Source organism: Hibiscus syriacus, unplaced genomic scaffold, assembly GCF_006381635.1.
Source record: "Hibiscus syriacus cultivar Baekdansim isolate YM2019G1 unplaced genomic scaffold, ASM638163v2 tig00111996_pilon, whole genome shotgun sequence".
Classification (NCBI taxonomy): domain Eukaryota; kingdom Viridiplantae; phylum Streptophyta; class Magnoliopsida; order Malvales; family Malvaceae; genus Hibiscus; species Hibiscus syriacus.
Window position 1 is genome coordinate 958,069 of NW_024063233.1, and position 27,767 is coordinate 985,835.

At 34.8% G+C, this 27,767-nt stretch overlaps 1 protein-coding gene across 1 annotated transcript; it reads right to left on the minus strand.

The window, feature by feature from the left end:
• Positions 1-364: 364 nt before the first annotated feature.
• Positions 365-26,859, minus strand: LOC120173962 (centromere/kinetochore protein zw10 homolog). The gene is made up of 14 exons (XM_039180983.1): positions 26,177-26,859; positions 25,871-26,008; positions 25,479-25,652; positions 25,094-25,255; positions 23,146-23,379; positions 22,924-23,073; positions 5,123-5,215; positions 4,161-4,256; positions 2,953-3,081; positions 1,974-2,051; positions 1,734-1,892; positions 1,496-1,646; positions 565-647; positions 365-493 (listed from the first exon to the last, which is right to left on the minus strand). The coding sequence occupies exons 1-14, from the start codon at positions 26,723-26,725 to the stop codon at positions 407-409; spliced, it is 2,283 nt and encodes a 760-aa protein (XP_039036914.1). The 5' UTR covers positions 26,726-26,859; the 3' UTR covers positions 365-406.
• Between the last annotated feature and the right edge of the window lie 908 nt (positions 26,860-27,767).

Sequence of the window (27,767 nt, forward strand, 5' to 3'; positions counted from 1 at the left end):
ACTTTGATTCCAACTCTAGAATGATAAATATTAATATTAAACCATTTATGTTATATAACTTTTTAAAATGTTTATTTATGTTCCAAAATAGTGGTATAAAAAATTTCCATAATTATACAATTAATGGTATTGATGCATGCGTGTATATCAAAATGTTTAATATTAGATGACTAATTGATTTTTAGTACACACTGAAGCCATGAATAAAAGTAGAAAGTTCTTATCTACCAGATTTAAAAGATAACTGAATCTTAAACTTTTAGCATGGGGGTAAAATTAAAATTACTGCAAAATCTTTTGCTAAGCAATCAATAATTTACAGATAATAAAGCAAAAAAGTTGAAAAGAAATTACATAGCAATGCCAATAAAATTACTAGTTAACATTGGCAGAGGGAGTAAAAGTGCTAATAGAAACTCACATTTTCGATACGCCATATGCACTCTTTTCTCAATGTTGAGTCTGCAAATATTGCTCTGATGAAATCTTTCAACTGACAAAGAGGGACAGATTGTTACAAATACACGCTCATCAACATACCTCAAAAAATAAACTCATACATACCTCTGGTATTGTGAAACCACAGCTGATGAGTTCACCGCTTTCCCAAGCTGACGTTATTAACTTTAAAGACGTATCTAACAATTCTGTAATACAAAAAGAAATGAGCCTAATTCAATTACAACAATTCACATTTAAACATTACCTCTACCCCAATGTGATGGCACCCAAGAGCCAAGGCCATATAATATAGGGTAAACAACGTATTTAGTCCCCGCGATTCCGTTTTGGTCACCAAACTATTTTTTTCAATATCATACCTACATTACGTTTTCGTACTGTTTTTGGTACCCGCCGTTAAAATATTTACGTGTCACTATACGGTAATACTACATCATCATAAAAAAATTATCACTTAAACAGTTCTGCTCTTTTAACAGCGGTGACCAAAACAGAACAAAAATGTAACGTTAGGTATGATTTTGAAAGAAAAAAATAATTGAGTGATCAAAACCGAACCATGGTAATAGGTGGGTGATTAAATACGTAGTTTATCCTATAATATACGGCAGCAAACCAACTCTTTTCATGTATAGTATAAACGAGATACTTGTACTCAAATTTCTCAGGCTTAGTTTAAATAGAGCTGGAATGTTCAAGTCAAATTCAAGTATTCTAGATCTTCACTCACGTAGCTCATGTAACGATTGAGCTTCTTTTTTAAAAACTAGTAATCTTAAATTGAACTCGATCTTGAAAGTAGACAAAAATAATTTCAAGTTCGAAGTTCAGAATATGTATCAAGCTTATTTTTAATAGATAAACAAGCTTAATCGAGCCTAATCATATAAGCTCAAGCAGTTCGACTTTTATCAATCTCAAGCTTTAAAAGTGAAAATCAATCTGAAACCAAACTTCTAACTTTGAATTTCGAGTGGAACTCAAGTTTCTGAAAACATTAATCAAGAGGTTTAAGGATATGAGACAAACGTGCCTGCTAGTTTCTGAAGTTTCCGTAAAGAAGGAATGCTATCATCTATAGGACGGCAGGAGTCTTCTGACTTCCCACTAGAATCGATGACGGATGTCAGAGAGTTCAATAAAGAGGATAGGTTATCCAGCATCAAATGGATTAGTCTTTGCAGATGTTCAAAAAGTTGGTGGTTAAGATATTTTAACTGAAATATGTAATAAAAACTACGAATACTACGATAAAAAGTAATCGATCAGACCTGTAGTGTTTCTTCCGCAGCCAGATCATCAAGCAAAAGTATGTCTTTTGTGATTCTAGAGAAGACGGACTCTAAAACCATGCACATACTTCTCTTAAAAGTTGAAGGCCGTAACAGTGGCTCCCATATTATATGTACTTTCTCAAGGATAAAAACAACCTGATTATCAACCATTCAGCTTCACTGTCAGTTGAAAAAGAACAAAAATAATAATAATAACAATAAATAAATCAACAGTACCCGTTCTATGCTGAATTTTGCAGATTCAAATTGCTGCATTTGATGGGTATTTTGAAATCCGTCAGCGCCATCTATAGCCTAACAATCAGAAACATCAGCGAAAGGTCGTACACAGAGACAAATAATATTGTAAACAGGGATAATAATCAAATTACAACTGCCACAGATTTATCAGTTATAATTCAACCATTCATCATCTTTGAGATCAAAACTATATAGCTTCACCATTCCCAACTTTATTACATGCAGCCATATATTTACAAATTTGAAAGGCTTCCTCATACTGTACCTTAGACATGCAAACTAACCTAACAATACTTCAAAAGTGCAATAACAAATTAAGAGAAATCAAAATAGTTCAAAGCAAAAATAGGCAAGAGACTTGAGTTTTAGCGAGATGGAAACATTTTAAAAAGTTTTCATACTTGGGGATATTTCCATATGTGACACCAAAAGTATTCAAACTAGTGCACAAGAGTTGCAGGCATCAGTGCAGTGACCAAAGTATTCAAACAAGCAGTGCACAAGTTTTACCCGAATTTGCAAATGGTGAAAAAAAGAAACAAAATGTGGACCTACGCTTCAACTAAACAAGGTTAGGATGAAAGTGTGGCCTTGTAACCTTGTAATTAAATAGAAACTTTAATTTTTTAATCAAATTAATAATGGATTTAACTTGAATTATCCAGGGCGAGGGCAGCCTGACTAGACCACACCCATCTTAGGCCGGCCTTGCGTTTTGATTTCTAAGTTTCTTTTTAGTTCCAATTTTAAACTACATTTAAAATATTTAAAATATCAATATAATAGTTTTGATTTTAATAATAAATATAAAATAAAGGGGTGGGATGAGCCCAAACTTAGGCTTTTAAACAGTAAATTAAGCCTCCAGTTTGAACTCTAAGGTACAATCAGTTTTATGTAATCACCATCCAAAATTTTCAGGCAAACCAGAATGACAAATACAGAGGAAACCTACCTCTATCAAATTAAAAATAACAATCTGAATTTGCCTCTGCAGTATTTCTTCAGCCATGACATGAAATCTTGGAGCCATATCGGCAAATACAGCATGTTCTTTAATGGAATCTGGAAAGTCGGCGCGGTACTGACATTTAGGTTCAAATACATTAGTTAACATGTATGGAGAAAAAAATAAAAGTCAAAAAGACATAAAAGGCCCCTGTAAGAAAAAAAAACCAATGACCCTCGTATTATTTTTCTCTCAATGTGACCCTCCAACTAAGAAAACAAACCCAATGTGGCCTTTTGCCCAACGTTTTTCGTCGTTGACCGTCACAATACTGGCATGCCAGTTTACAGTGCTGATGTGACAATCAATCTGCCATTTTGAGTTACCAATTTAGCTCATCTGCCATGTCATCCGCCATGTTAATATGTCACTCTGGACTGTCATGTTAGCACCGTTGACTGTCACATCAATACCATGAACTGCCACATCAACACATAACAGTAAACGAAGAAAAAACGTTGGTCAATGGGTCACATTGGGTTTATTTTTTGAGTTGGAAGGCCACAATGAGAAAAAAATAATGTGATGGTCACATTGGACTTTTTTCAAAAGTACAAGGACCTCTGATGCTTTTTGCCAAAATAAAATAATGGAAGGGCAAAGGAACTTTACATTAAACAAATACAATCACTAAAACAGTAGCAAAGTTGCATCTATCTCCCTATTCAGAATGAAGGGCAAAGATAAAATATAAATTTATCACACGAGTCCGTATCTTTTTATTGCCATCAATTGAACCCCTTATTTCAAAAAGTGTGAACCCCTATATAGATGGAAATTACAACATCATTAGCACTTTCTTCCAATTTCGATAAAACTGGCACATGAAAAAAATGTGGAATAAACATTGCAACGTGACATTTTTATCACATTTCATTCATGCCTCTCTCCCAAAAGGGAAAAGGAAATTGTTTCAATGTTTCCCTCATGTAAGGGCTCAATTGATTTTGAAAAATAAATCAAGGACTCAACTGATTACGATATAAGGATAGGAGCCCATATGATACTTGAATTAAGTACAAGGATTTATTGAGTTTTTGCCTAGTACTAGTTGTAGATTTGCAAATATGGATAGATATGTCCAAATAGTATATATGCACATTTCATTTTGTTTCTTTCTTTTTTCTCAAGCAAGTTATAAGTCTACAACATACCTCAAATGTAAGCCCAAGTATCTCCCGAGATAAAGAAAGACAATCATTGTGCATGAGAATAGCAACTTGGTTGATACCATCAAGCTGCCTTTCTAGCTTCACAAGAGAAAAATAAAGGTTAGAAACAATAGTCACAGCTCACAAAACCCTGCAACACAGCTATATGTAGTATACCTAGCTTATACAGAACTCAAAGCAAAGTACAATGATAGAAAGTGGGTGATCAAATATACGACAAAAACATTCATGATATTTATTGCAAGCCAGATAAGATCTGTAAAAATTAAGGTCAATTACAGGGTGCACATGATCAACCTAAAGCACAATCAACTAAATGGATGTCAAAAGCAAAGACCAGGCATCTTATAGAGTAATAAATTCTTTGCTCCAAGAGAAAGAATGTTATTATCCATTTATAATAATCGTGTCCAATTAAAAAAGGACCAAAAATCTATGAATGCAAATATTGAGAGAGGGATTTCAGAACCAAAATAATGGAAATTATCAATGGTCCGCAAAGATAGTCCAGATGATATATGGTTGACGGATTGATGCTTTGTAATGAAGAGATTTAAGGATATGCAAATATGACAAGTCAATTTAAGATAAATGAATTGGGATTACAAATTCCCATACATGGGTATAAAACACTTCAAGGCTTTTAGTTAAGGCACATAAATTAAATGGGCACTCTACTTCAGTCTGGGCTACAAACCTCTGGTCTTTTGCATAATCGTAAATGTTGCACATATATCAGTACATAAAAAATTTCTGGTAGCTCAGAATGCATTTTACTCTTGCATGGATGTGCATGCGTATAGGCATACACCAGCCTTCAGTGTGCACAATCAGGAATCACACACTACCATGTCTATAAACACAAGTAAACAACAATAGTGATAATGCGTCTTGATAAATTTGAAAGGATAAGGTGAATTAACTTCATAATTTCAAATACAAACCTTGACAGGGATAACAGCTTCATAAAGAAGTATAGCATCTCTTGCAGCATGATAGAACTCCAAAGCAACTCTTGTGGATGACAAGCAAACATCCTGCAAGGGATATGAATAATATTCAGTTAATTTAAATAAGATATGAAAATGCATGGGATGAGAGACTGCAAATTGTGAACCATGTTTTATAATGTTTTGATATAACAAATTAAGGCAAAATGTTTTTGGACTTGAATTGAATTTATTCAAATTTTTCAAAAATAATTCAAAGTCCATTAAAACTAGAATTTGAACACAAAACTGTTTTTCAGGTACGAAGTACCGATACTGTTTTTACAGTATCGATACCATATGAACAGTATCGATACTGTTCATATGGTACCAATACCTAAGGTAAGAGAAGTATCGATACTACCAACTTGCTCAAATTTCAGAATACAAAATAGGTACCGATACCCAAAGGGATGCCGATACTACTTTACATAGTAGTATTGATACCATGAAATATCGATACCATGAAGGATAATATCGATACCGTCAAGCCCTATAGCTAATTTTATTTAAATATTACAAAGGTAGTACCGATACTCCATATAAGAGTACTGATACCCTCTGCCCGGAGCAGTTTTATTTTGCAGAGAAAACATCCCAATGGCTAGAAATCATCTCCAACGGCGAGAAACAACCACAAAATTATTTCAACATATAAATATAAGTTCAAGACACTTGAAGAAGGGTTAGAACACCTATCCAAGTAATCAAACACAAGAGAAGAGTTTTTCATTCCTATTTTACTTTCTCTTGTAAATATTTTGCTCTTGTGAGCTTTAATTTGTAAACACCCTACCTTGTATAGGTTTTATTATTTACTTCTTTTATCCTTTGTAAAGAAGTTTTTGGTTCTAGCTAAGCCTTTGAAAAGTTAGGGAGTTTGCAAATGTTATCTCTTTGTCCTTGAAAAAGAAAAAACAAATTAGTAGATTTGTTGGAAAATCCTAAGTGAGGAGCTTAGGTAGTGGATGTAGACTTTGGTTGAGAAAGTTGAACTATAAATCCTTGTGCAACAATTTTTTATCCCTTTAATTCTCCTTACTCCCTAAAATTCTCAAAAAGCCAATTCAGCCCCTCTTGGCAAACTTTTCCGTTTGTCAAATTGAGCTTCGTAAATCCTAACAATTGGTATAAGAACTTGACTCTTTAGAAGGCTTCACATCCTTGAGATGGTTCTTGAAGAAGCTCTACTGATTTTCTACACAACCGAAAAGAAGATGGCTTTGACCTCCGGCTCTTACTATAGTGAAAACTCTCAACCCGGTCAACAAGTCACCTTATTTCAATGGAGCAAACTCAACCGGTCAACAAGTCACCTTATTTCAATGGAGCAAACTATGTCTATTTGTAGAATAGGATGATGCTTTTCATTCAAGCAAACGATCTAGGAGCTTGGAACTCTATCATAAGAGGATACTCCATTCCAACCGGTGAGATGGATGATTAGAGTGATGGAGAGAAGAAGAAGTTCCAACTCAATGCTAAGGCTATGCACATCCTCTTTTGTGCATTAGGCCCGGATGAATATGGAATTGTCTCCTCTTGTTCTAATGCGAAAGAAATTTGGAACAAACTCCAAATCACTCATGAAGGAACCAATGAAGTGAGGGAAACCAAGATCAGTCTTCTCAACCATAGCTATGATAATTTCAAGATGAAACCGGATGAAGACATCAAAGCTATGAAGGATAGATTTTCTATGATTGTCTACGGTCTCAAAGAATTTGGAGAAGTGATCCCTAATAAGAAGTTTGTAGGAAAGATGATCTACTCTCTTTCAAAGTCTTGGCAATCAAAGAAGACGACGATTATCGAAACTAAGAACCTCAAGTCACTTACTCTTGATTAGCTTATTGGTTCTCTTCTCACTCATGAGTTGATGGTAAAAGAAGAAGAATATGAAGAAAAGAAGAATAAGAAGGAGGTACACATTGCCTTCAAATACACCAATGAGAAAATGAAGATACAGATGAAGAGGTGGATGAAGACAATGATGAAGAAGAGATGACCAAGCTCTTCAAAATATTCAAGAGATTCATGACTTCCAAGGAAGTGAAGTATGAATCGAGCAAAAAGAAAAGTCCCCTGGCGTGCTTCAATTGTCAAAGAACGGGGCATATCAAGTATGAATGTCCCCTCATAATGAAGAAGGGATCAAGTAAAAAGAAGGCATTTGTGGCAGCTTGGAGTGATGAAGATGACTTCAATGATAAAGATGAAGTAGTCAACCTATGTCTCATGGTCATCGGAGAAGATTCAATGGTAACTTCTAACTCTAGTGAATTAAATTCTTATTCTTTTGATGAATTATAAGTTGCTTATAGTGAGTTGTATTTGGAATTTGCGATCATGAATTCCAAATATAAGAAATTAATTTTAAAATTGAAAGTTGAAAATGATTTGGTTTTGAAAGCAAATGTTGATTTTGAAAAACAAAATGAATCTTTGAAAATTGATTTAGAGTTTTCAAAAGTCAAAATCAATAATTTAGAAAAAGAAAATTTTGATTTGAAAGTTAAGCTTGAGAACTTAACAAAAGAAAAAGAATTAATTTCTAAAAACAACTAATTTCTAAAAACAACTCATTATGTTTAAAAATGGTAAAATGCTCACATTGTCATTTTCATGTTCATTTTGAACATACTTGTCTTTTGAAGAAAGGAAAACGTTTTAAAATTAGACAAGAATGTGTTCCTAAGGGAACAAGGAGCATTGAAACTAATGTTCAAGGATCCAAAGCAATTTGGATACCAAAATCTACTTGAATGCCTTTTGTAGGTGTGTGGGAGCAATGGTGATGAAAGTAGAAATACTCAAATGCTCTAGCCCATAGTTACATAATCGCTCAATAGCCCACGATCTACGAACTGAACGCTGCGATCCAAAACGCGGTACGAACGCGTTCCGGTCGTTCCAAAAGCGCGATTCAGTACAAAAGCTTTTACGATTCGGTACGAACACGTTCCAAAATCGCCGAAGACGAAAAAAGTTGAAGCTTTCTTCGTAGATCTTCGTTGATAGAGACATTTTTAGGCGAAACTAACCTTGGATCTGAAACAAGGGTGAGGAAACGCTTCGGGTGACATCTCTCTTTTAATTCTGATGCCGACGTACGGTGGCGGCCGTCGATGACGCGGCGGAAAACCCACCGAAATCTGGACGCCGGTTGTATCTCCCTCTCTCTCTCTCAAAACTAAGAAATGAAACAAAATAAAAATAAGCCCGTTTTGGCTTATGATGATGATCCAACCTTCCCACCCTTGGATCAAAGTAGATCTAATGCCTTAAAACACTTTGTGTTTTCTCCTATAGATCAATGACGTGGCGCGACGAGAGCCTTAGGATCAAGCCTTCAACCAAGGGCTCTAAGTGATTTGTGTTTGTTTGACTTGGATGGATGAAGTGGCTAGGAATAAGGGCCCTTGGATCAAAGCTCATAATGGTCCAAGTTGATTTGTGTTTTCTTTACTTGGTTTGATGAGCTGCCATCCTAGAAAATACCAAAATTATTAATTTCATAAAAACAAGGGTCCCACCTCATTTACCTGCCAAAACCCGCGGCAGAAATAAGGCAGAGAAGACCAAATTTTTATTTTTAAAATTCAAGTTTATTGGGCTATAAATGTGTTATCTTGAGAAATTCTTGTAATGAACACTTTTTATTGGATTTATCTGGTAAATAGTGATTTTGTAATATGAACAGGTTTGGTCTGGAATAAAATGGACTCTAAAATTTGTTTTTAAAAAAAATGCAATCGTTTTGGCTTTTTCTCATTTTCGTGTTTCTGGTTAAGGGTAAATATTTGTTTAAATCTTTGTTTTTTTTTATGTGTTATTTCAGTTATTAAGAAAGTTTTAATTTCTTTTATTTTATTCTTACTATTTATAGTTACTTATAAAATTTGATGTAAAAAAATAACAACCTAAGAAACTGGTACATCGTACCAATTTACATGGTACATCGTACCGGAGCGAAAGGTACCGAATTTTAGGGTAGCGAATTGCGATCCCGTTCCACGTTCCCGTACCGGAGCTACCGCGATTGTGACTATGCTCTAGCTTGAAAAGGAATGGGTAACCTTAAGCTTGGTTGCCTATTTGTTGTTTACATGCATGAGTTTTGACTTGTAAATAATTTTATGTTTTCTATCTCATGTATGTTAAAAAGAATTGTGATAACATTTTCTAAAGTTTAATGATTTTTCATAGATGTTTGTTCATCATAATTAATTTTGGTCAAAATTGGTTTTAAATGCAAATGATCTCTCCCTAACAATTGATATCAATTTTTTAAATACTTTGATTTCACAAATTTTAATTTTTGATCTAAATTTAAATATTTATGCATTTGATTTATTGCAAATGATATCTCTTTAACAATTAATATCAATTTTTTTTAAATGCATAACATTTTTTTAACAATGATATCTCTTAATGCAAATGCACTTAAATTCAACATTTTGTATTGCATAAAGTTTATTAGACTTAAATATATTGAATTTCATGAGTTACTAACATGTTTGTTAATCTTTGCTGAAATTCAATTTTTTTTAAAGTGTCATGCTCTTAAAGTTTAATTTTTGTTTGGAAAGTTTTTTTTAAGGGAGTTTTGATTTTTCAAATGATTTACCATTTACTCTCAGTTGTTATTTTTAAACTTTAAAGTTATATTATTTTTTGTATAACAAGAAGGGGAAGAAGTATGAGTTTGAAAATTTCAATTTTAAGAATGAAAAAGGGAAGCTTTAATATTTTCCAAATATTTCTCTTTTTCGTAAAATATTTTATTAAGGTAGAGTTTTGCAAAAAAAAAAAACTCAAATGTGTTGTTATATAAAAAATGAGAGATTGTTGAACCATGTTTTATAATGTTTTGATATAACAAATTAAGGCAAAATGTTTATGGACTTAAAATTTATTCAAAGTTTTCAAAAAAATAATTCAAAGTCCATTAAAATTAGAATTTGAGCACAAAACTATTTTTCACGTACGAAGTACCGATACTGTAATATTGTTCTTACAGTATTGATACTATTTAAACAATACCGATAATGTTCATATGATACTGATACCTAAGGTAAGAGAAGTATCGATACTCTCAAGATAGTATCGATACTACCAGTTTGCTCAAATTCCAAAATGCAAAATAGATATTGATACCCAAAGGGGCACCGATACTATTTTACATAGTAGTATCGATACCGTCAAGCCCAACGACTAGAAACGACTAGTTTTATTTAAATATTACAAAGGTAATACTGATACTCTCTATAGGAATACTGATACCCTCTGTCTTGGGCGGTATTATTTTGCAGATAAAACATCCCCAACGGCTAGAAATCATCCCCAACGGTTAGAAGCGGAATAAATTCATTCCAACATATAAATATAAGTTCAAGACACTTGAAGAAGAGTTAGAACACCTATCTAAGTAATCAAATACAAGAGAAGAGTTTTTTCATTCCTGTTTTACTTTCTCTTGTAAATCTTTTGCTCTTGTGAGCTTTAATTTGTAAACACCCTACCTTGTAGAGGTTTCATTGTTTACTTCTTTTATCATTTGTAAATGTAGAAAACAGACAAGTCTGTTATTTTTATTCTTGTGTACATTCAGTAAAACATATTACATATTTATATACAAATTATGCCTCTAAACTAGGAAACTCTAAGAAAGGAAACTAATCCTAGGAGATGTAATCCCTTGAAATAAGGGATTGAAAAACAGAAAATAATTACAGAATCTCGTAACTTAAGGGATTGACAACTCATTTCTATAATTCCTACACTCCCCCTCAAATTGGTGTATATATGTTGTATATACCCAGTTTGAATGACATCTCATCAAAAGTCACTCGTGGAAGGGCTTTGGTGAAGATATCTGCCAGCTGTTTCTTCGTCGGAATGTACTGCAGTTTTGCAACTCCATTATTGACCTTCTCGTAAATAAAATGTCTGTCTATCTCAATGTGTTTCGTTCTATCATGCTGCACTGGGTTTTTTGCTATACTCATAGCTGATTGACTGTCACTAAAAATCTCAAAATTCTTCTTGTCATCTAAGTCCAGTTCTGTGAGCAGTCTTTTAATCCACATTCCTTCACATATTCCGAGAGCCATTGCTCTAAACTCCGACTCAGCACTACTTCGAGAGACAACAACTTGTTTCTTACTTCTCCAAGTCACCAAATTACCCCAAACATAGGTACAGTAGCCACTAACTGACCTTCTATCAATTAATTCACCTCCCCAGCTTGCATCCGTATAAAGCTTCACTGTTTTGTCTTAATTTTTTCTAAATATAAGTCCAGCTCCTGGGGTAAATTTCAAGAACCTTAAAATTCTGTTAACAGCTTCCAAATGTTCTTCTCGAGGATCACTCATATGTTGGCTGACAATGCTCACTGAGTATGCAATATCAGGCCTGGTCAGTGAAAGGTATATTAACTTCCCAACTAACCTTTGGTAGGTTTCCTTGTTTACTGGATTTCCAGTCCTTTCCTTGCAAAATTTCAAGCCTGGCTCTATTAGAGTTTCAACTGGTTTACAGTCGAGCATCCCAGTTTCTGCAAGAAGATCCAAAACATACTTACGCTGGTTTATGACCAGCCCTTCCTCGGACCTTGCAACTTCTATACCCAGGAAATACCTCATACTTCCTAAATCCTTGGTTTCAAACTCTTTTACAAGATTCATCTTTAGCTTTTCTATTTCTTCTATATCACTGTCAGTTATAATCATATCATCCACATAGACAATTAGGAGGGTTATCTTACCACTCGGTGTAATTTTTCTGAATAATGTGTGATCCGCTTGGCTTTGTTTGAAACCATTCTGTGTCATAGCCTTAGCAAATCTATCAAACCAAGCCCCGGGAGACTGTTTTAAGCCATATAAGGATTTATTGAGCTTGCACACAGTTTTCTTAGTGACCTTTCCTTCTAATCCGGGGGGGGGATCTCCATGTATACCTCTTCTTCAAGGTTCCCATTCAGAAAAGCATTCTTTATGTCCAGCTGATGCAATTTCCAATCCATGTTAACAGCTACTGATAACAATATTCTAATGGTATTCAATTTTGCAACCGGTGCAAAAGTCTCCTGGTAGTCGATGCCATAGGACTGGGAAAAACCTTTAGCAACCAGCCTTGCCTTGTATCTTTCCACACTCCCATCAGAATGATATTTGACTATGAATATCCACCTGCATCCAACAACTCTCTTCCCTTTTGGCAAATCTGTCAAACTCCATGTCTTATTCTTTTGCAACACTTTTATCTCTTCTTCCACAACCTTTTTCCACTCGGGAGATTGAAATGCTTCTGTCACATTTCTTGAGATTTTCACAGTGTTAATGCTGGCAGTGAAGGCCCTGAAATTATACTGTAATTTCCCATATACATCATACTTATTTATGGGATGAGCAGTGCATTTTCTTACCCCCTTCCTAATAGCAATAGGAAAGTCATCAAGATCAACAGTAGTAGCCTCTTGGTCACCATCATTACCTTCTGTTTCAGATGCAACAGGATCCGAATCTGGTTCTTGGCAAATGCTAGGTTGACTGATTTCTTCAGCAACATCTTTCCTTCTTCTTGAGTAAACACTGAGTTGTTTCGGTTGGGGAGTTATGGTTTCAGGGTCATTGTAAGGTGCATTTTTGGTAGTGGTGGAAGGTGTTTTGCACGGGCTAGAGTGCTGAGATAAGGAGGAAGGTAATTCATCAGAGTTATTTAGGTTATTCCCATCACCCTCCCTAAGAACTAGGACAGTGCTAGCCGGCTTTGGAGAGACAGTAATAGGTAAGGAAATGATAGGCTGTAAAGAAATATCGGTTTGAACAGGTTGAAATTCCTTGTAACTAATAGGCTGTAAAGAAATATCGGTTTGAACAGGCTGAAATTCCTTGTAACTATCCCCCTGAATTTCTGTTCCTGAAAAATAAGGTTGGTTTTCAAAAAATGTAACATCAAATGAGACATAGGTCTTTTTTGTGGAAGTTGAGTAACACTTGTAACCCTTCTCACTCGAAGAATAGCCCAGGAACACACACTTTATGGACCTAGGATCTAATTTTCCTCTGTTGTGGATATGAACAAAGGCTGTACACCCGAGGAGAAAGACTTGAGTTTAAATGTTTAAAATGGGAATACAGCTGAAACAGAACCTTAGTAGGAATTTTGAAATCTAAGGTCTTACTTGGCATTCTATTGATGAGGTAAGTGGCTGTAAGAAGAGCTTCCCCCAAAGATACTTAGGAACATTAGCAGCAAACATAAGAGACCTAATAACCTCTAGAAGATGTCTATTTTTCCTTTCTGCTATCCCGTTTTGTTGAGGTGTGTTGACACAAGAAGTAAGGTGAACAATGCCTTTTTCCTTAAAGAAATACCCAATGGTTTTATTCAAATACTCACTCCCATAATCACTCCTTAGAATTTTGATTTTTGTGTCAAATTGGGTTTCAACTTTTTGATAAAAACTTTTAAAGAGAGACTCAACCTCATATTTTTCTCTCATTAAGAAAACCCATGTTGTCCTAGAGTAATCATCTATAAAAGACACAAACCACTTATACCCAGAAATACTTTTGACAGGAGAAGGGCCCCAAATGTCACTATGGATGATGGAAAAAGGTGTTGGTTCAAATTTGGCTGGAATATATGGTTTTCTGGTGTGTTTGGCCATTTGACAAATTTCACAGGAAAACAAAGATGAATCTTTATTAATGAATAAGTTCGGTAACATTTTGAAAAGATAGAAAAAATTAGGATGACCTAATCTAGAGTGCCATAACATAATTTTATTGGTATTGAGATCAACAACAACAACAACAACAAAACCCAATTCCCATATGCAATGGGGTAAGGGGGAGGTAGGGTAGTAGGCTGCCCCCAACGCCAGGTTGAGAGTAGCTTCCGTGGAAGACCTCCGGCAATCAGAAAATTAAAAATATAGATAAAATGCAATGCATGTATAAATAAATACGTAAATACATAGTTGAACAGTATTCATATGCAGTCATTAATATCATATGCGCGTTTGTAATGGGTAGTAATCCCTGCAAATAAATCCCAGCGAAAAAATCTCTGCATATAGACAGAAACGTAAGACCCGACTAAATTTAAAAGTGAAGAGAATGTTACACAGAAGTCAACGATAGTAAGCCCAGTTCTAAGCCTTCATAAATACCAATAACAGAAACGTATAAAAAGTAGAAGTCATGGAAATTACTACAAAGGTATTGAGATCAGAAGATAAAATTGGTTTCCTAAGAGCACTGGATAAGGCATGATTATGAGATGCTTTACCTCCAAGGGTGTACAATCATTTTCCCAGCCTAGCACTGCCAATCACCCTCTTCGAGCCCTGTGCCTGAAAAATGCAACCACCAGTACCAAACATAACATTACAACCAAAATCTTTAATTAATTTGCTGACTAACAACAGATTGCATGCAAGTCTAGGAACATAGAGGACATTATGAAGTAGTAGATTTTTGTTTAATGTAACAGAACCACTCCCTTTGACTGTAGTGCGAGAGCCATCTGCTATTTTAATAGAAGCTGGTAAGCTGCTTTCACTATATTCTTCCAAGAGATCAATATTTTCTGTCATATGATCTTATGCACCCGAGTCTATTATCCATTGTACCGAGGAAGCATATGGATTATTTCCATCAGTAGTAGTATAAGTCACATTTGTAGGCTTGGCTGTCATACTGCTCAAAATCTGCTGCAGTTCCTCTATCTGTTTCTTGCTAAAACTGCTTGAGGAATCATCTTGAGAGGCAATATGAGGCTCCTTTTTAAACCTGGATCGTGGGGGCTGCCAATCGGCTGGTTTTCCGTGCAGCTTCCAACATTGATCTATCATATAGCCTGGCTTCTTACAATGTTCACACCAAAGGCGATTTTTCCTATGTTGCTTTGAAAATTTGAAATTTGAAATCTAAAATTCCTGGGGCTATAATTTGGACCATTTGGAAGACCAGAAATTTTATTGTCTTTGAAGGGGGAAAGCTTGATCAGTTAGAGTTATTTTTCTTATCACGAGTTAGGCTGGCTTCTTGGTTTCTAGCTAAGCACAAGGACGTTTTTATTCATAAGGATTCCTTGATTATGGATCCTTCATTAGCAGATTCCTACTCGCCCTACAGCTCTATGAAGTCTTCCTCATTCCCTTGGGGACCTCCCCCTTCTGGTTTTTTTTAAATTGAATGTGGACGCAACCGTTAGTGATACATGCACCAAAGTCCATAATACATGCTTCTTTGGACTAATATTTCTACTCGAACCTATTAGAAGAACAAAGTCTCGAAGATTCAAAGCATATCTATTCGGTAAGAATAATGTGAATGAATCATTAAACGATTCTAATGTTGCTCCCTTTAATGTTTCAGATTCGAGGTCGAATCTTTTTGAAGAAAGGGAGGATGATACATGCATCACAAGGCTCACACAAAGGAAGAAGTAATAACTCTTCCAAATGATCCACTCGTCCAAGCTTTGGAAAAGATCAGAACAATAGCAGACTTGAGACGACTTTTTGAATGGGATCCTGATCTTATTTGGTCAACATGTCTTCTTGAGATAAAACCGTCTGTCCCTTATCTTTCCAACAGTTCTTGAATCGCATAATTCTGATATTGGGAACTCAAGATATAGCCATTTTACTGAAGACGGTGCATGCAGAAAATCTTATATGGGATTAATACGGGATTTTGTAAATATTACGAATTTTCAATATTTTTATTGATTATTTGTAATATAACTTAATATAGGATGATGCATTATCTTTTAGGATTATATTTATTATTTTATTAGGAATTAAGGTTGGGTTAAAATATTATCTTTAGTTATTATTATTTTATTAGGAATTAGAGTTAAGACATGTTTAGTTTATTATTATTTTATTCATTAGTTATCTAAGGCCTTTAGAACTCAGCCCCTATATAAAGGAGGCTTCATTCAACTTTGTAATTCAAGATTTCTTTGATCAATAATACAACGAGAGTTTGTTTTTGCAAGTGTTGATTGCCTTGTGCCTTCGAAGCTTCTTCTCTTGGAGTTCTTTCAAGTTCTTGTGAGGGAGATTAATCTTCACACTCCAATTTGTCTTTTCATCACGACTAGGAGGGTTGGTTAGAGCCATTTATCGTGTTTGCCTTTTCATTGCGACTAGGAGGGCTCGATAGGACACTTATCCATCTATTATCCACAAATCCATTCGCACCATCAATCATCTTTACCGTTCACCTTCATAAGGGAGATCTTCTGATTTCTTTATTATCTTATTTCATCTTCCGTTTATTTATCGTTTGTTTATTTTATTCTAATCTTATTGCCTTGATTCCAGCACATAAAAGAAACCCTAAAGAATCCTAGCTGCTGCCGCCACCTTCCCCTATTCATCCCCTTTGTTCTTCATCGAGTCTAGAGCTTTCTAGGTTTAATTCTTCAACAAGAGCAACATTCATCAATCCGCCACCGCTTCCCTATCAATTGGTATCAGATTTGGGCCGATTCTTGAAAAGAAGCAAGCAATTTTGCTTCTTCTTGCACACAAAACTGTCAAGGTACCCCAACGAAGCTAGTTCAGAGAAGATTCATCGTTTCAGGTTCTTTTTATTTAATTTTAATTTAGATTCAAATCTTTCTTGTTAGTTTGCTATTTTTTTCAAAAAAAAAACAAAAAAGCCAAAATTTCAAAAAATTGCAAACGAAGGTATTTAGGACTGATTTTTTGCAGATATCACATCCATCTTAATTTTAATTTCCAGTCCAAAATTCACTTCAATCAGAGTTCATTAGAGCCTTCAAATACATCATTCAAGTTTTATCGACATATTCGGTCTAGAATATTCTCAAATTTCTTGAAAATTCTACAGGATGAATTTTGTGGTGAAAATTTCCAGATTGAAACTCTATATATTGGAGATAATTCACACAAAATGTCAGAATTTTTGGAGATCAAGAACAACTTCGAACAAAGCGATCAAGAAAAACAGATTGTTTGAGGACTCGCTGTTCAACAGAGTCTACTAGATACTACTGAAGGTATTTGGTTTTGAAATTTTACAGGTGGTTTCTTGACGCATCGAAAGACATTCAAGAATTTTTCCAGAATTTTTGGATACCGGTAACCCCCTCAAAAACGTTGCTCAAGTTGATCCAGCGTTTCTAGGTTTTCTGGTTTGGTCCTTTTTTCTTTGACTCTTAGTGCTTTAGGTTCTTTTGTTTTTCCCTGTTATTGTTCTTTTGCATTATCTAACACATTATCTTCCTTGTGTTAGTAGGACTAAAGAGTTTGCATACTTCTTCCTTCTTTGCATTCTCGTTCTCTTGGAGTCTAACCTTTGTTTGGCCTCTTAGAGCTTTTAGGTTTTTCTTATCGCCTTTGCTAGTAATCAAACTCCGATACGAACTGTGAAAGACTACTTGGTAAAGTGAGTTTTAAAGAGTACAAGATCGGCTTACTTGCCTCTCGTTGTGTTACTTTCTTGGAGTGACTTGTGAGGTTTCTTGCTTTGTTGAATTTATTTTATTTTTATTCTACTTTAAAATTTTCTTTTGAGTGTTATGATTTCAGGATGGGCGACAATAACAACAAGACACTTACGGCTATCTTAGCCACACTTACCCGACTCACGACTCAAGTTGAAAGATTTGATGAAATCGTGAGAGAACGAAAAAAACCACAACTGGATCTACCAAACCAAAATCCAAGACCTAACAATGTTGAACTTTTGGTACCCGGGCAAGAACAACTACGTTTTCAAGCACCCGAACTCTTTGCAAAACCAAAGTTCACGATCCAGAACTTCCAAATTCTAACAATCACTTCTTGGACCGACCTCAAACAAACCATGAGGAACCGATTCCTACCGACACATTATAAACGAGAAGTTAAACAACGACTACACCGACTTCGACAAGGTAAAAGTTCAGTTGAAGATTACTACAAGGAGATGCAGTCCTTACTCAATAGGGCTAACATAACCGAAAAAGAAGAAGTCACCGTGTCAAGATTCGTCGTCGGCTTAAACTCAAACATCACTGATCTTCTTGATCTACAAGGGTATGAAAACCTTGAAGATACACTAAAGAAAGCAATGACAATCGAAATACAAATCCGAAGGAGATTCCGAGAACATTACCAAGGTACTTCATCCTCTTACCAAGGTAATCCTTCAAATCCTTCCTCATCTTCTGCTCCATCTTCTCTGAAAAAACAAAGAGATGACAAACCTGACAAGGAGAAAGAACGACCAGCAAAGAATGACACACTTCCAGCCCCTAAAGATCAAATAATAATTTGTGAGGAGGTGGGGAAAGCAAAAAAAGAAAAAAATGAGAAAGAGGCAAAAGAAAAAGAGGTCACTAGTTACAAAAGCCAAAAGAATAATGATCCATGGGAGGTGAGTGAACATAATTGTGAGAAGCAAAGAGTGGCTCAAAATCTATGTGTGAGCACAAAAGAATTGAGAGAGAACCTTCTTTACAAACAGCCTTCCATCCTTGTTCGCTTTAGAGAATCAATTGTTTCGATTTCTAACATTAACAAGGATTTGTCTGGTGTGTTTTCATCTTTGTTACAGGATTTTCGAGAAGAATTAGGTGATCCACCTGACGGATTACCACTGGAAAAAGGAAAACAACACCAAACCAATCTAATTCAAGGTTCCATCATACCTCGTCAAACATACAATCTCGAAGAAACCAAAGAGTTAGATTTGTTACAAAAGGCTACATCCATGAAAGCCTTAGTTGTAACGTCATCTTAATGACGAAACATGACTTGAACAACTCCACATGCTTTATAGTTCGTGCACAGGGAATCCATGTAAATGATGAGAAAGTAAAAGCAACACGAGACTGGCCCACACCATCTTCCATCGCCAAGAGTTGTCGAATAGTGCTAGGTGACCCTCCTGACGGGTTACCACCTGAAAACCCTAATCACTATGCCATACCAATAAAGAGTCACGATTTATGAGAGTCCAAAGGTAAATATTTTATTACTCATTTTAATGACATTGTAACGTACTTCTTCTCCTTCTTACAAGGTAAGGCTCATGAAGTTGTCATCCATACTAAACACAACTCCTTTAAGTGCGTAACATACCGAGGTAAGCAAAACATAGTAGACGATACACTACCACGAAGGTATACTCTTACCTATCAAACTCATACTACTATTCCGAGAATTGAACATATCAAAGATGTATACAAGTTTCCTTGCCAACTAAACAGGTTCTACAGTCCACAAATCTCCTCCTGTGAATCATTAATTCATGAACCACACTTAGGAGACTTAAGAGATTACTTTAACAAACCATTTGACATAGTTTTTAAACACTCATTCTCGCCACACATTAATAAAAACCATGGAGAAATTATCTGAAATAATCATACAAAAAGCCAACAGTGGCCGGCGCCATGTTGAAATTCAACCAAAACATCAGATTACAAGACTTGTATGCAAAAGAGGATTTCAAGACTACAAGAAATCAGTTCCTACAAAGAAGAAACCTCGACTGAAACGCATAAAGACACATCACATTGATCCTGGTAAATGTTTCACAAGTTTTCCTTTCAACACATCTAAGTCTCTTTCTCTTGGATTTTCAGATTCGAGGACGAATCCTTTTGAGGAGTGGGGGAATGATACATGCACCAGAGTCCATAATACATGCTTCTTTGTACTAATATTTCTACTCGAACCTATTAGAAGAACAAAGTCTCGAAGATTCAAAACATATCTATTCGGTAAGAATAATGTGAATGAATCATTAAACGATTCTAATGTTGCTCTCTTTAATGTTTCATATTAGAAGTCGAATCTTTTTGAAGAAAGGGAGGATGATACATGCATCACAAGGCTCACATCAAAGGAAGAAGTAATAACTCTTCCAAATGATCCACTCGTCCAAGCTTTGGAAAAGAAGATCAGAACAGCAGCAGACTTGCGACGACTTTTTGAATGGGATCCTGATCTTATTTGGTCAACATGTCTTCTTGAGATAAAACCGTCTGTCCCTTATCTTTCCAACGGTTCTTGAATCGCATCAATCCGATATCGGGAACTCAAGATATAGTCATTTTACTGAAGACGGTGCATGCAGAAAATCTTATACGGGATTAATACGGGATTTTGTAAATATTACGAATTTTCAATATTTTTATTGATTATTTGTAATATAACTTAATATAGGATGATGCATTATCTTTTAGGATTAGATTTATTATTTTATTAGGAATTAAGGTTGGGTTAAAATATTATCTTTAGTTATTATTATTTTATTAGGAATTAGAGTTAAGACATGTTTAGTTTATTATTATTTTATTCATTAGTTATCTAAGGCCTTTAGAACTCAGCCCCTATATAAAGGAGGCTTCATTCAACTTTGTAATTCAAGATTTCTTTGATCAATAATACGAGAGTTTGTTTTTGCAAGTGCTGATTGCCTTGTGCCTTCGAAGCTTCTTCTCCTGGAGTTCTTTCAAGTTCTTGTAAGGGAGATTAATCTTCACACTCCAATTTGCCTTTTCATCACGACTAGGAGGGTTGGTTAGAGTCATTTATCGTGTTTGCCTTTTCATTGCGACTAGGAGGGCTCGATAGGACACTTATCCATCTATTATCCACAAATCCATTCGCACCATTAATCATCTTTACCGTTCACCTTCATAAGGGAGATCTTCTGATTTCTTTATTATCTTATTTCATCTTTCGTTTATTTATCTTTTGTTTATTTTATTCTAATCTTATTGCCTTGATTCCAGCACATAAAAGAAACCCTAAAGAATCCTAGTTGCTGCCGCCACCTTCCCCTATTCATCCCCTTTGTTCTTCATCAAGTCTAGAGCTTTCTAGGTTTGATTCTTCAACAAGAGCAACGTTCATCAATCCGCCACCGCTTCCCTATCAGTTAGTAGTGACTGGAAGAAATCGGGTATAGGAGGTATTTGGAGGGATCATTCAGGTTCAGTCCTAGGTTCTTTTCAAGAGTCAGCTGGTTCGGGACCTCCGACTATGATCGAACTTAAAGCTATTCAGAGGGGTATTTCATTATATGCTTCTGCTCAAGGGAGGGTCAAAGATAGGCTGATTGTTGAGAGTGATAGCAGGGTTGCAGTAGACTGGATCAACAATGTCAATTCATGCCCAGTTGTTTATGCTTTCGTTGTTAGTGATATAGTTGACAATCTTAGATCTTTGGGGGGGTTATAAATTGGGTTGCTAGGTCAGCTAATATGGACGCCGATGCTTTAGCAAAGGCTGTAATAGGCTAATTTTTATGTTGTTTGCTGTTTCAGTTTAGCATTTGATTCCTGTTCGGGTGGGATTTATAGACTGTTGTAAGGGTTATTTCGAAGAGATTTATCGAGGTTGTAATCTTATTTTCTTTTATGAAAATCTAAGGCGCTCTTTTCCTCCTTCCAATGATTAAGGAGCTTCTTTTCAAGATCCATTAATCAAGAAGAAGGTTTTTAATGAGGCCTTCTAATCTTATCAAAAAAAAATTCAGATTGAGAGGGGCTGGTATGGGAAGTGATTTCGGATGCTGAGGGATCCGGATTAGCCATGAAAAAACCGATGCTTTAGCAAAGGCTGGAATAGGCTAATTTTTATGTTGTTTGCTGTTTCAGTTTAGCATTTGATTCCTGCTCGGGTGGGATTTATAGACTGTTGTAAGGGTTATTTCGAAGAGATTTATCGAGGTTGTAATCTTATTTTCTTTTATGAAAATCTAAGGCGCTCTTTTCCTCCTTCCAATGATTAAGGAGCTTCTTTTCAAGATCCATTAATCAAGAAGAAGGTTTTTAATGAGGCCTTCTAATCTTATCAAAAAAAAATTCAGATTGAGAGGGGCTGGTATGGGAAGTGATTTCGGATGCTGAGGGATCCGGATTAGCCATGAAAAAAAATAGAGTTGAATAGGAATTGATTTAAAGAGAAGCGGAAATCGGATTGATCGCTCTAACCTGATACCATGTAAAAAACAGACTGTAGAAAACATACAAGTCTGTTATTTTTATTCTTGTGTACATTCAGTAGAACATATTACATATTTATATACAAATTATGCCTCTAAACTAGGAAACTCTAAGAAAGGAAACTAATCCTAGGAGATGTAATCCCTTGAAATAAGGGATTGAAAAACAGAAAATAATTACAGAATCTCGTAACTTAAGGGATTGACAACTCATTTCTATAATTCCTACAGTAAAGGGGTTTTTGGTTCTAGCTAAGCCTTTGAAAAACTAGGGAATTTGTAAATGTTATCTTTTTGTCCTTGAAAAAGAAAGAACAAATTAGTGGATTTGTTGAAAAATCTTAAGCGATGAGCTTAGGTAGTCGATGTAGGCTTTGGTTGAGAAAGTCGAACCACTATAAATCCTTGTGCAACAATTTTCTATCCCTTTAATTCTCCTTACTCTTAAAATTCTCAAAAAGCCAATTCACCCTCTCTTGGCAAACTTTTTTTGTTGTCAATTTGAGCTTCGTAAATCCTAACGCAAATAACTTCAGTTAATTTAAATAATATTCATACATTAATTATTGCATTTACCTACAAAACTATATTAATTATAAAGAGTGAGCAATAACATTAAACCGTGCAATCTTTTATCTGTAAGAAAATTAGGTCTATCAAGACATGAAAGGAACCCAGACACCTCTCAGATGTTGCCGCAATGAGTAAGAAAATGGACCATAGTATTGCAAAAAGAAAATAGGAAAATTAGTGGTTTACCTGAAGTGTCTGATGCACTAGCTCCATCAGTTGGGAGGATGCCTTTGATATCAAACACCTCTCAGATGAAAAAATCAAATCAACAATTTGTTTGGAAGAATTTTTAGCCATTCCATCATTCTTCAATAAAGGATCTTTGGAAGTGTAATCCTACAGAAAAAAAAATATTAATGAAAATAAATCAAAGATAGAAGCCCAAAAGTTCAATTGTTAAGAACTTACTTGAGGAACAGAGAAATCACACTGAAGGAGTAAATTTCTAGTTCTTCCCAATATTTCTTTTTTCTTCCTAAATGCAAAGTGAACCTCAACATTTTCAGCATAATTACTCAACCTGTAATCTTTTCCATCAGATGCTGATATGAACATCATTCCCTTCAAAGAAATCTCAAATTCTGATGTGCATTTTATTATCTTCTGAAAGTCGACAAGTTTGGAGGCATCTTCAGGAACAACCTAAAGATTCTAACGTCAATTATTACAAAGCTAAAAAGACAATACACCCAGATGGTCCTTCATAGAATAAAATATGATACTACCAAAACCATAATCATCACATAGCAAATCAAGCAATAAATAAATAAAATCAACGCTATGCCCTGGTTTTTCATGCATCATTCTGATGTCATCCATTTTGCAAATTGATTCAAATTGCTTACTATTTAATCCTACCGAAACATTCATATATCTTCAAAACGAAAAGTTTTTAGGACTCGGTGGAGACTATACATGCAAAAGTAGATAGTAAAGAAGACAAAGATGATTAAGTTCACATGGTTATACAATATAGCAACAGATATAACTGGAATCAGTGTAGTTCAAAAGAGTGATAGACAAAGACTATGCACAATAGCCTTCTATTTATTTAATAATTGCTTGCTTTCTTTCAAAGCTAATTATTTCCCTAAAAAGTTTATGGGGCTTGACCAGCCCATAAAAGAAGAAATGTATTTGAGATTCCCAAGGCCTGAGTGTAAAATACGATGCAATTCTAGATGGCACCAATTGTGTGATTAATGCAATGCTCGATGTTTCCATAAAAATAATTATATCCCTACACCTTTACCAATCATTAAGCTTCACACTTCTAAAAAAATTAGTGACAAGTCAGCAAAGTACCTTGTAAAACTACTTATATTAACCAAAATTAAATTCTATAGAGAGGTAAAAATAAAAGGCAACAAATAATCAATCATATCTATTAGAATTTTTTATTAATATAGAGTAACTTTTGAACTGACAAAAATGTCATCTCTATCCACTATATTTCTAAACTGCCATTCCAATCTTCTTTTAGAAATATTGATAAGATTTATCCAAATTATCAACAACTCTGCTTCCATTAAAACACTCAATAAAAAAATATTTGATTTTGTTTAGAAAAAGTTAAATTTTACAACCTTTTCATGTTGTGCAAGGTTATACAGATAACTTGAAATCTAAAAAAAATCATGTGAAAGGCACGTAAAAATAAATACTACTAGTCAATAAATGCAAGGCCAAGTTACACAGATAATTCATAATTTATGTAACAGGGTTAAACAGACTATAAATCCCAACCTTTGAGTACAAAAAAAAATATGATCCTGTCTAGTGCTAGCCATTAAAACTCTTGCTACACAAATGAGTACTATGTAAGAAAAATTAATAACAGAAAAACCCGTCATAAAACTAAATTGAAATAAGAGGAAATATATGTATATAAATATATTAATTAAACATACAAATATCTCGGATATCTCTGAGGGAAAGATTTGATCAATAATAATCTTTGATTGTACCATTTAATGCTAAATACTAAATATTAACCATCTCATCCATTTAAGGCACATATTAATGCCTGCAAATTAAGCCATCCTTAAATTTTTAAAGGCAGAATTAAAAGATGAATCAGCAGCTAAATCATGCAACTTTTGTACCCTGTACAGCCCCTGGTAAAATGTCTCCAATTTGTTTGCAGTACTACCAAATTCATGCTCTAAATACAGAGTACATGACAAATTGTACTATATATACTACAGGTATAGATTCTCCGCATGCCCACTTAATACAAAAATAAGAATATCATAAAAATCAATTATTGCCACTTATATGCAGGCATTCAGCATTCTAAAAGCAAAGTAGAATAGAAAGAATTGTCTTTTAGAAACCAAGCATTGAAAAATCAAACCTTTGAAAGAAACTTGGAGATAATAAGATCTGATATCCTAGGCCAGGTTAACCTTCCAAAAGAACGAATCCATGAACCATTCTCAAAGCATAGATGCTTGAAAATAAACTTGATGACTTGGATAACTCTCACATAGAAAACATAACCATCCACATCTACAACCTGTGCATATCAGAGAGAGGAGATGTTTCACACTGGAATCCATGAGTCGCTTTCAAGAAAATTGTTAAAAATAATTGTTTACATGGAGAAAACATTAAGTTATATAATTTCATGTCCCAATGAAAAAATCAGCTAGCTTTACTTTCTGAAGATACATCCTAGTTAGTTAAATTTTGCGTCAAGTATCAACCAAGGATTTGGAATAGTGATAGAGAGCACTCACATTATGATCTTGAGAAGGTAATATCTTCAATACTGCTTCTGAGATTCCTTCAGAACCTTGACTTACATCTTCTTCAAATGCAACAGGCGATTCATAGTTAGCAGCTGGAGTGATCGCATGCTTAATTATCAAGTCAGCTGCTTTAGCAAGGCTATAATCCAGAATTCCAGCAGCCTAAAAAACAATTTGATATCATCCCCATATACTAAACAACAATATATCAGTATCAATTGACCATGAAAAACTTAAACACTAAGGCAAGAGCAGACAATTTTCAATATTATTTATCTTCATCACAGCTCCATCATGGAAACATGATAATAAAAACTTGTCCAACTATAAGAGTTAGCTGGTTCATTCTATAAGCAAGAGGAACAAAATGAAAATCTTACATCCATTGCTTCCATAACTGTACGAAGTTCAATACCATCCATCTTATCAACAGATAATATGTACTTCACTCCAATTATTCTAGAATCCTGCTCGAACCGAACAGCTTTTTCCATCAATTTGGAAAACAAGTCTTGCACCTACAAAACCAAATCCAATTCCTCTAAAAATGTAAATCACCAATAAAATGAATAATAGAAAAAAGAAAGAGGAAAAACACAAAGAAATCAAAACATTAATCGTCAAACTTAATCTATTTATGTTTCCCTCAGTTTGCCTCTTCTCTCAGTAACCAAACATAACGTTACCTCATCGAATAAATCCGCCCATTGTTTCCGCAATAAAGTATAGACGATAGGCTCTCCTTCTTCTTCATCGCCAATCCTCAAAGCATTCTTCAACACTTTAACTTCCTCGGCGGCGAATTTCAGCCTGCCATTACTCAAAGCCAACCTGGCGCCTTCTAGTCTCTCGCAAATGGTTACAATTATCCTCAACAATCCTAACATTTCCCTCTTTTCCCTAGCCTCCTTCGTTACGCTCCCAATCTCAGATACCAACTTACAGATTTCGACATCGATCGGGCGTTCGGAGATCGAGGAGAGAATATCGGAGAGGTTTTCAGAGATTTCGTTAGTCTTCGAAACGGCATCGTTGCACTGTGAGAAGAGCGAGGCAAAGTCGTTGCGGTGAGAAAGAAGGTAGGAACGGACTTTCGATTTGATGTGAAGAGAGTGGGATTCGAGGCGGCTGATAAGAAAGCGGAGATCCGGTGCGGAGAGCGGCGTGGAAGGGTCGGAGAGGTCGTGGCCGGAGAGGAGATCGCGGACATTGATCTGATCGAAGAGTGGGTCCATCTTCAAAACGCTTCGAAGATGTTGGTGAAGATCTCTACGAAATAGGATAGGAGCAATCCAATAATGGGAAAATTGAAGTTGCTGTCAACTGGGTTTCATGCTTGCTTGTAACTAATTCTCTTCAACAAATAGGCACGCACGTTGTTTTACACAATTGGTTCAGTTGGCTAGAGGAACATCTAAACACTCTTGTGTTGTTGAAAACCCTCTTCTTTGATATATTGATTAGAGCGGGGTATATGGCACCCATGGGTTACCCGTATAACCCGCAGTCCGTGTGAGTTTCGAGCTTAAAAAAATAAAATTTATTTAAATTGTGAGGTTTTTAGTTTTGATCGTTAAATTCGTGGGTTTAATGGATATATTCGCAGATAGTTCGTTTAATTTAATTATTTTTTTTAATTTATTTTATGTTTTACAGAAGATAATTTATGTTTAGTCCAATTCACGTTTTATTTGCATTTTAGCCATAATCCAATTTACGTTTTATGTGCACAGAAATTTAAAACTCAATTCACGTTTTAATTTGATGATATCCAATTTTGAAGTTCAAACGTATTAATTATACATATAGTAACATAATATGATAACATAAGCAAAAAGTTTTCATCTTTTTATATACGTATTTACCATTTATAATTAGTACCATCAATATATATATAAATAAGCCATAAAAAATTTATTATACTCCAATAATTAATCATAAGAAAAACTATATATATATACGATAAAAAAATAGAAAAAAACAAATCAAAATATTAACCACGTATAAATATAATAATTAAATTACAAAGGTAAAGTAACATAATATGCAAATCTGCAAATAATATATAAAACTTGAGGCAGTGATCACTACAAGAAAATATACCCTTAATGATACGCGAACGATGACACACGCTAATTTATGACTTGCAAAAAATGTGTGTCATAAAAAAAATGTCATGTTTCTTAAAATCTGAACGATTTATGACTTACAATAACGTGATGTAAGGCGATTCTACCTTATCGATTGATTGTGAAACTATGAAGGAAGCAAAATAAC

Excerpts from the sequence above, each read along its gene's own strand:
- LOC120173962 (XM_039180983.1), bottom strand. The coding sequence starts at position 26,725 with ATGGACCCACTCTTCGATCAGATCAATGTCCGCGATCTCCTCTCCGGC. Across the intron at positions 26,009-26,176 it reads GGGCGGATTTATTCGATGAG|GTGCAAGACTTGTTTTCCAA; the intron begins GTAACGTTATGT and ends TTGGTTTTGTAG. Across the intron at positions 23,074-23,145 it reads GTGATTTCTCTGTTCCTCAA|GATTACACTTCCAAAGATCC; the intron begins GTAAGTTCTTAA and ends TTTTTTCTGTAG.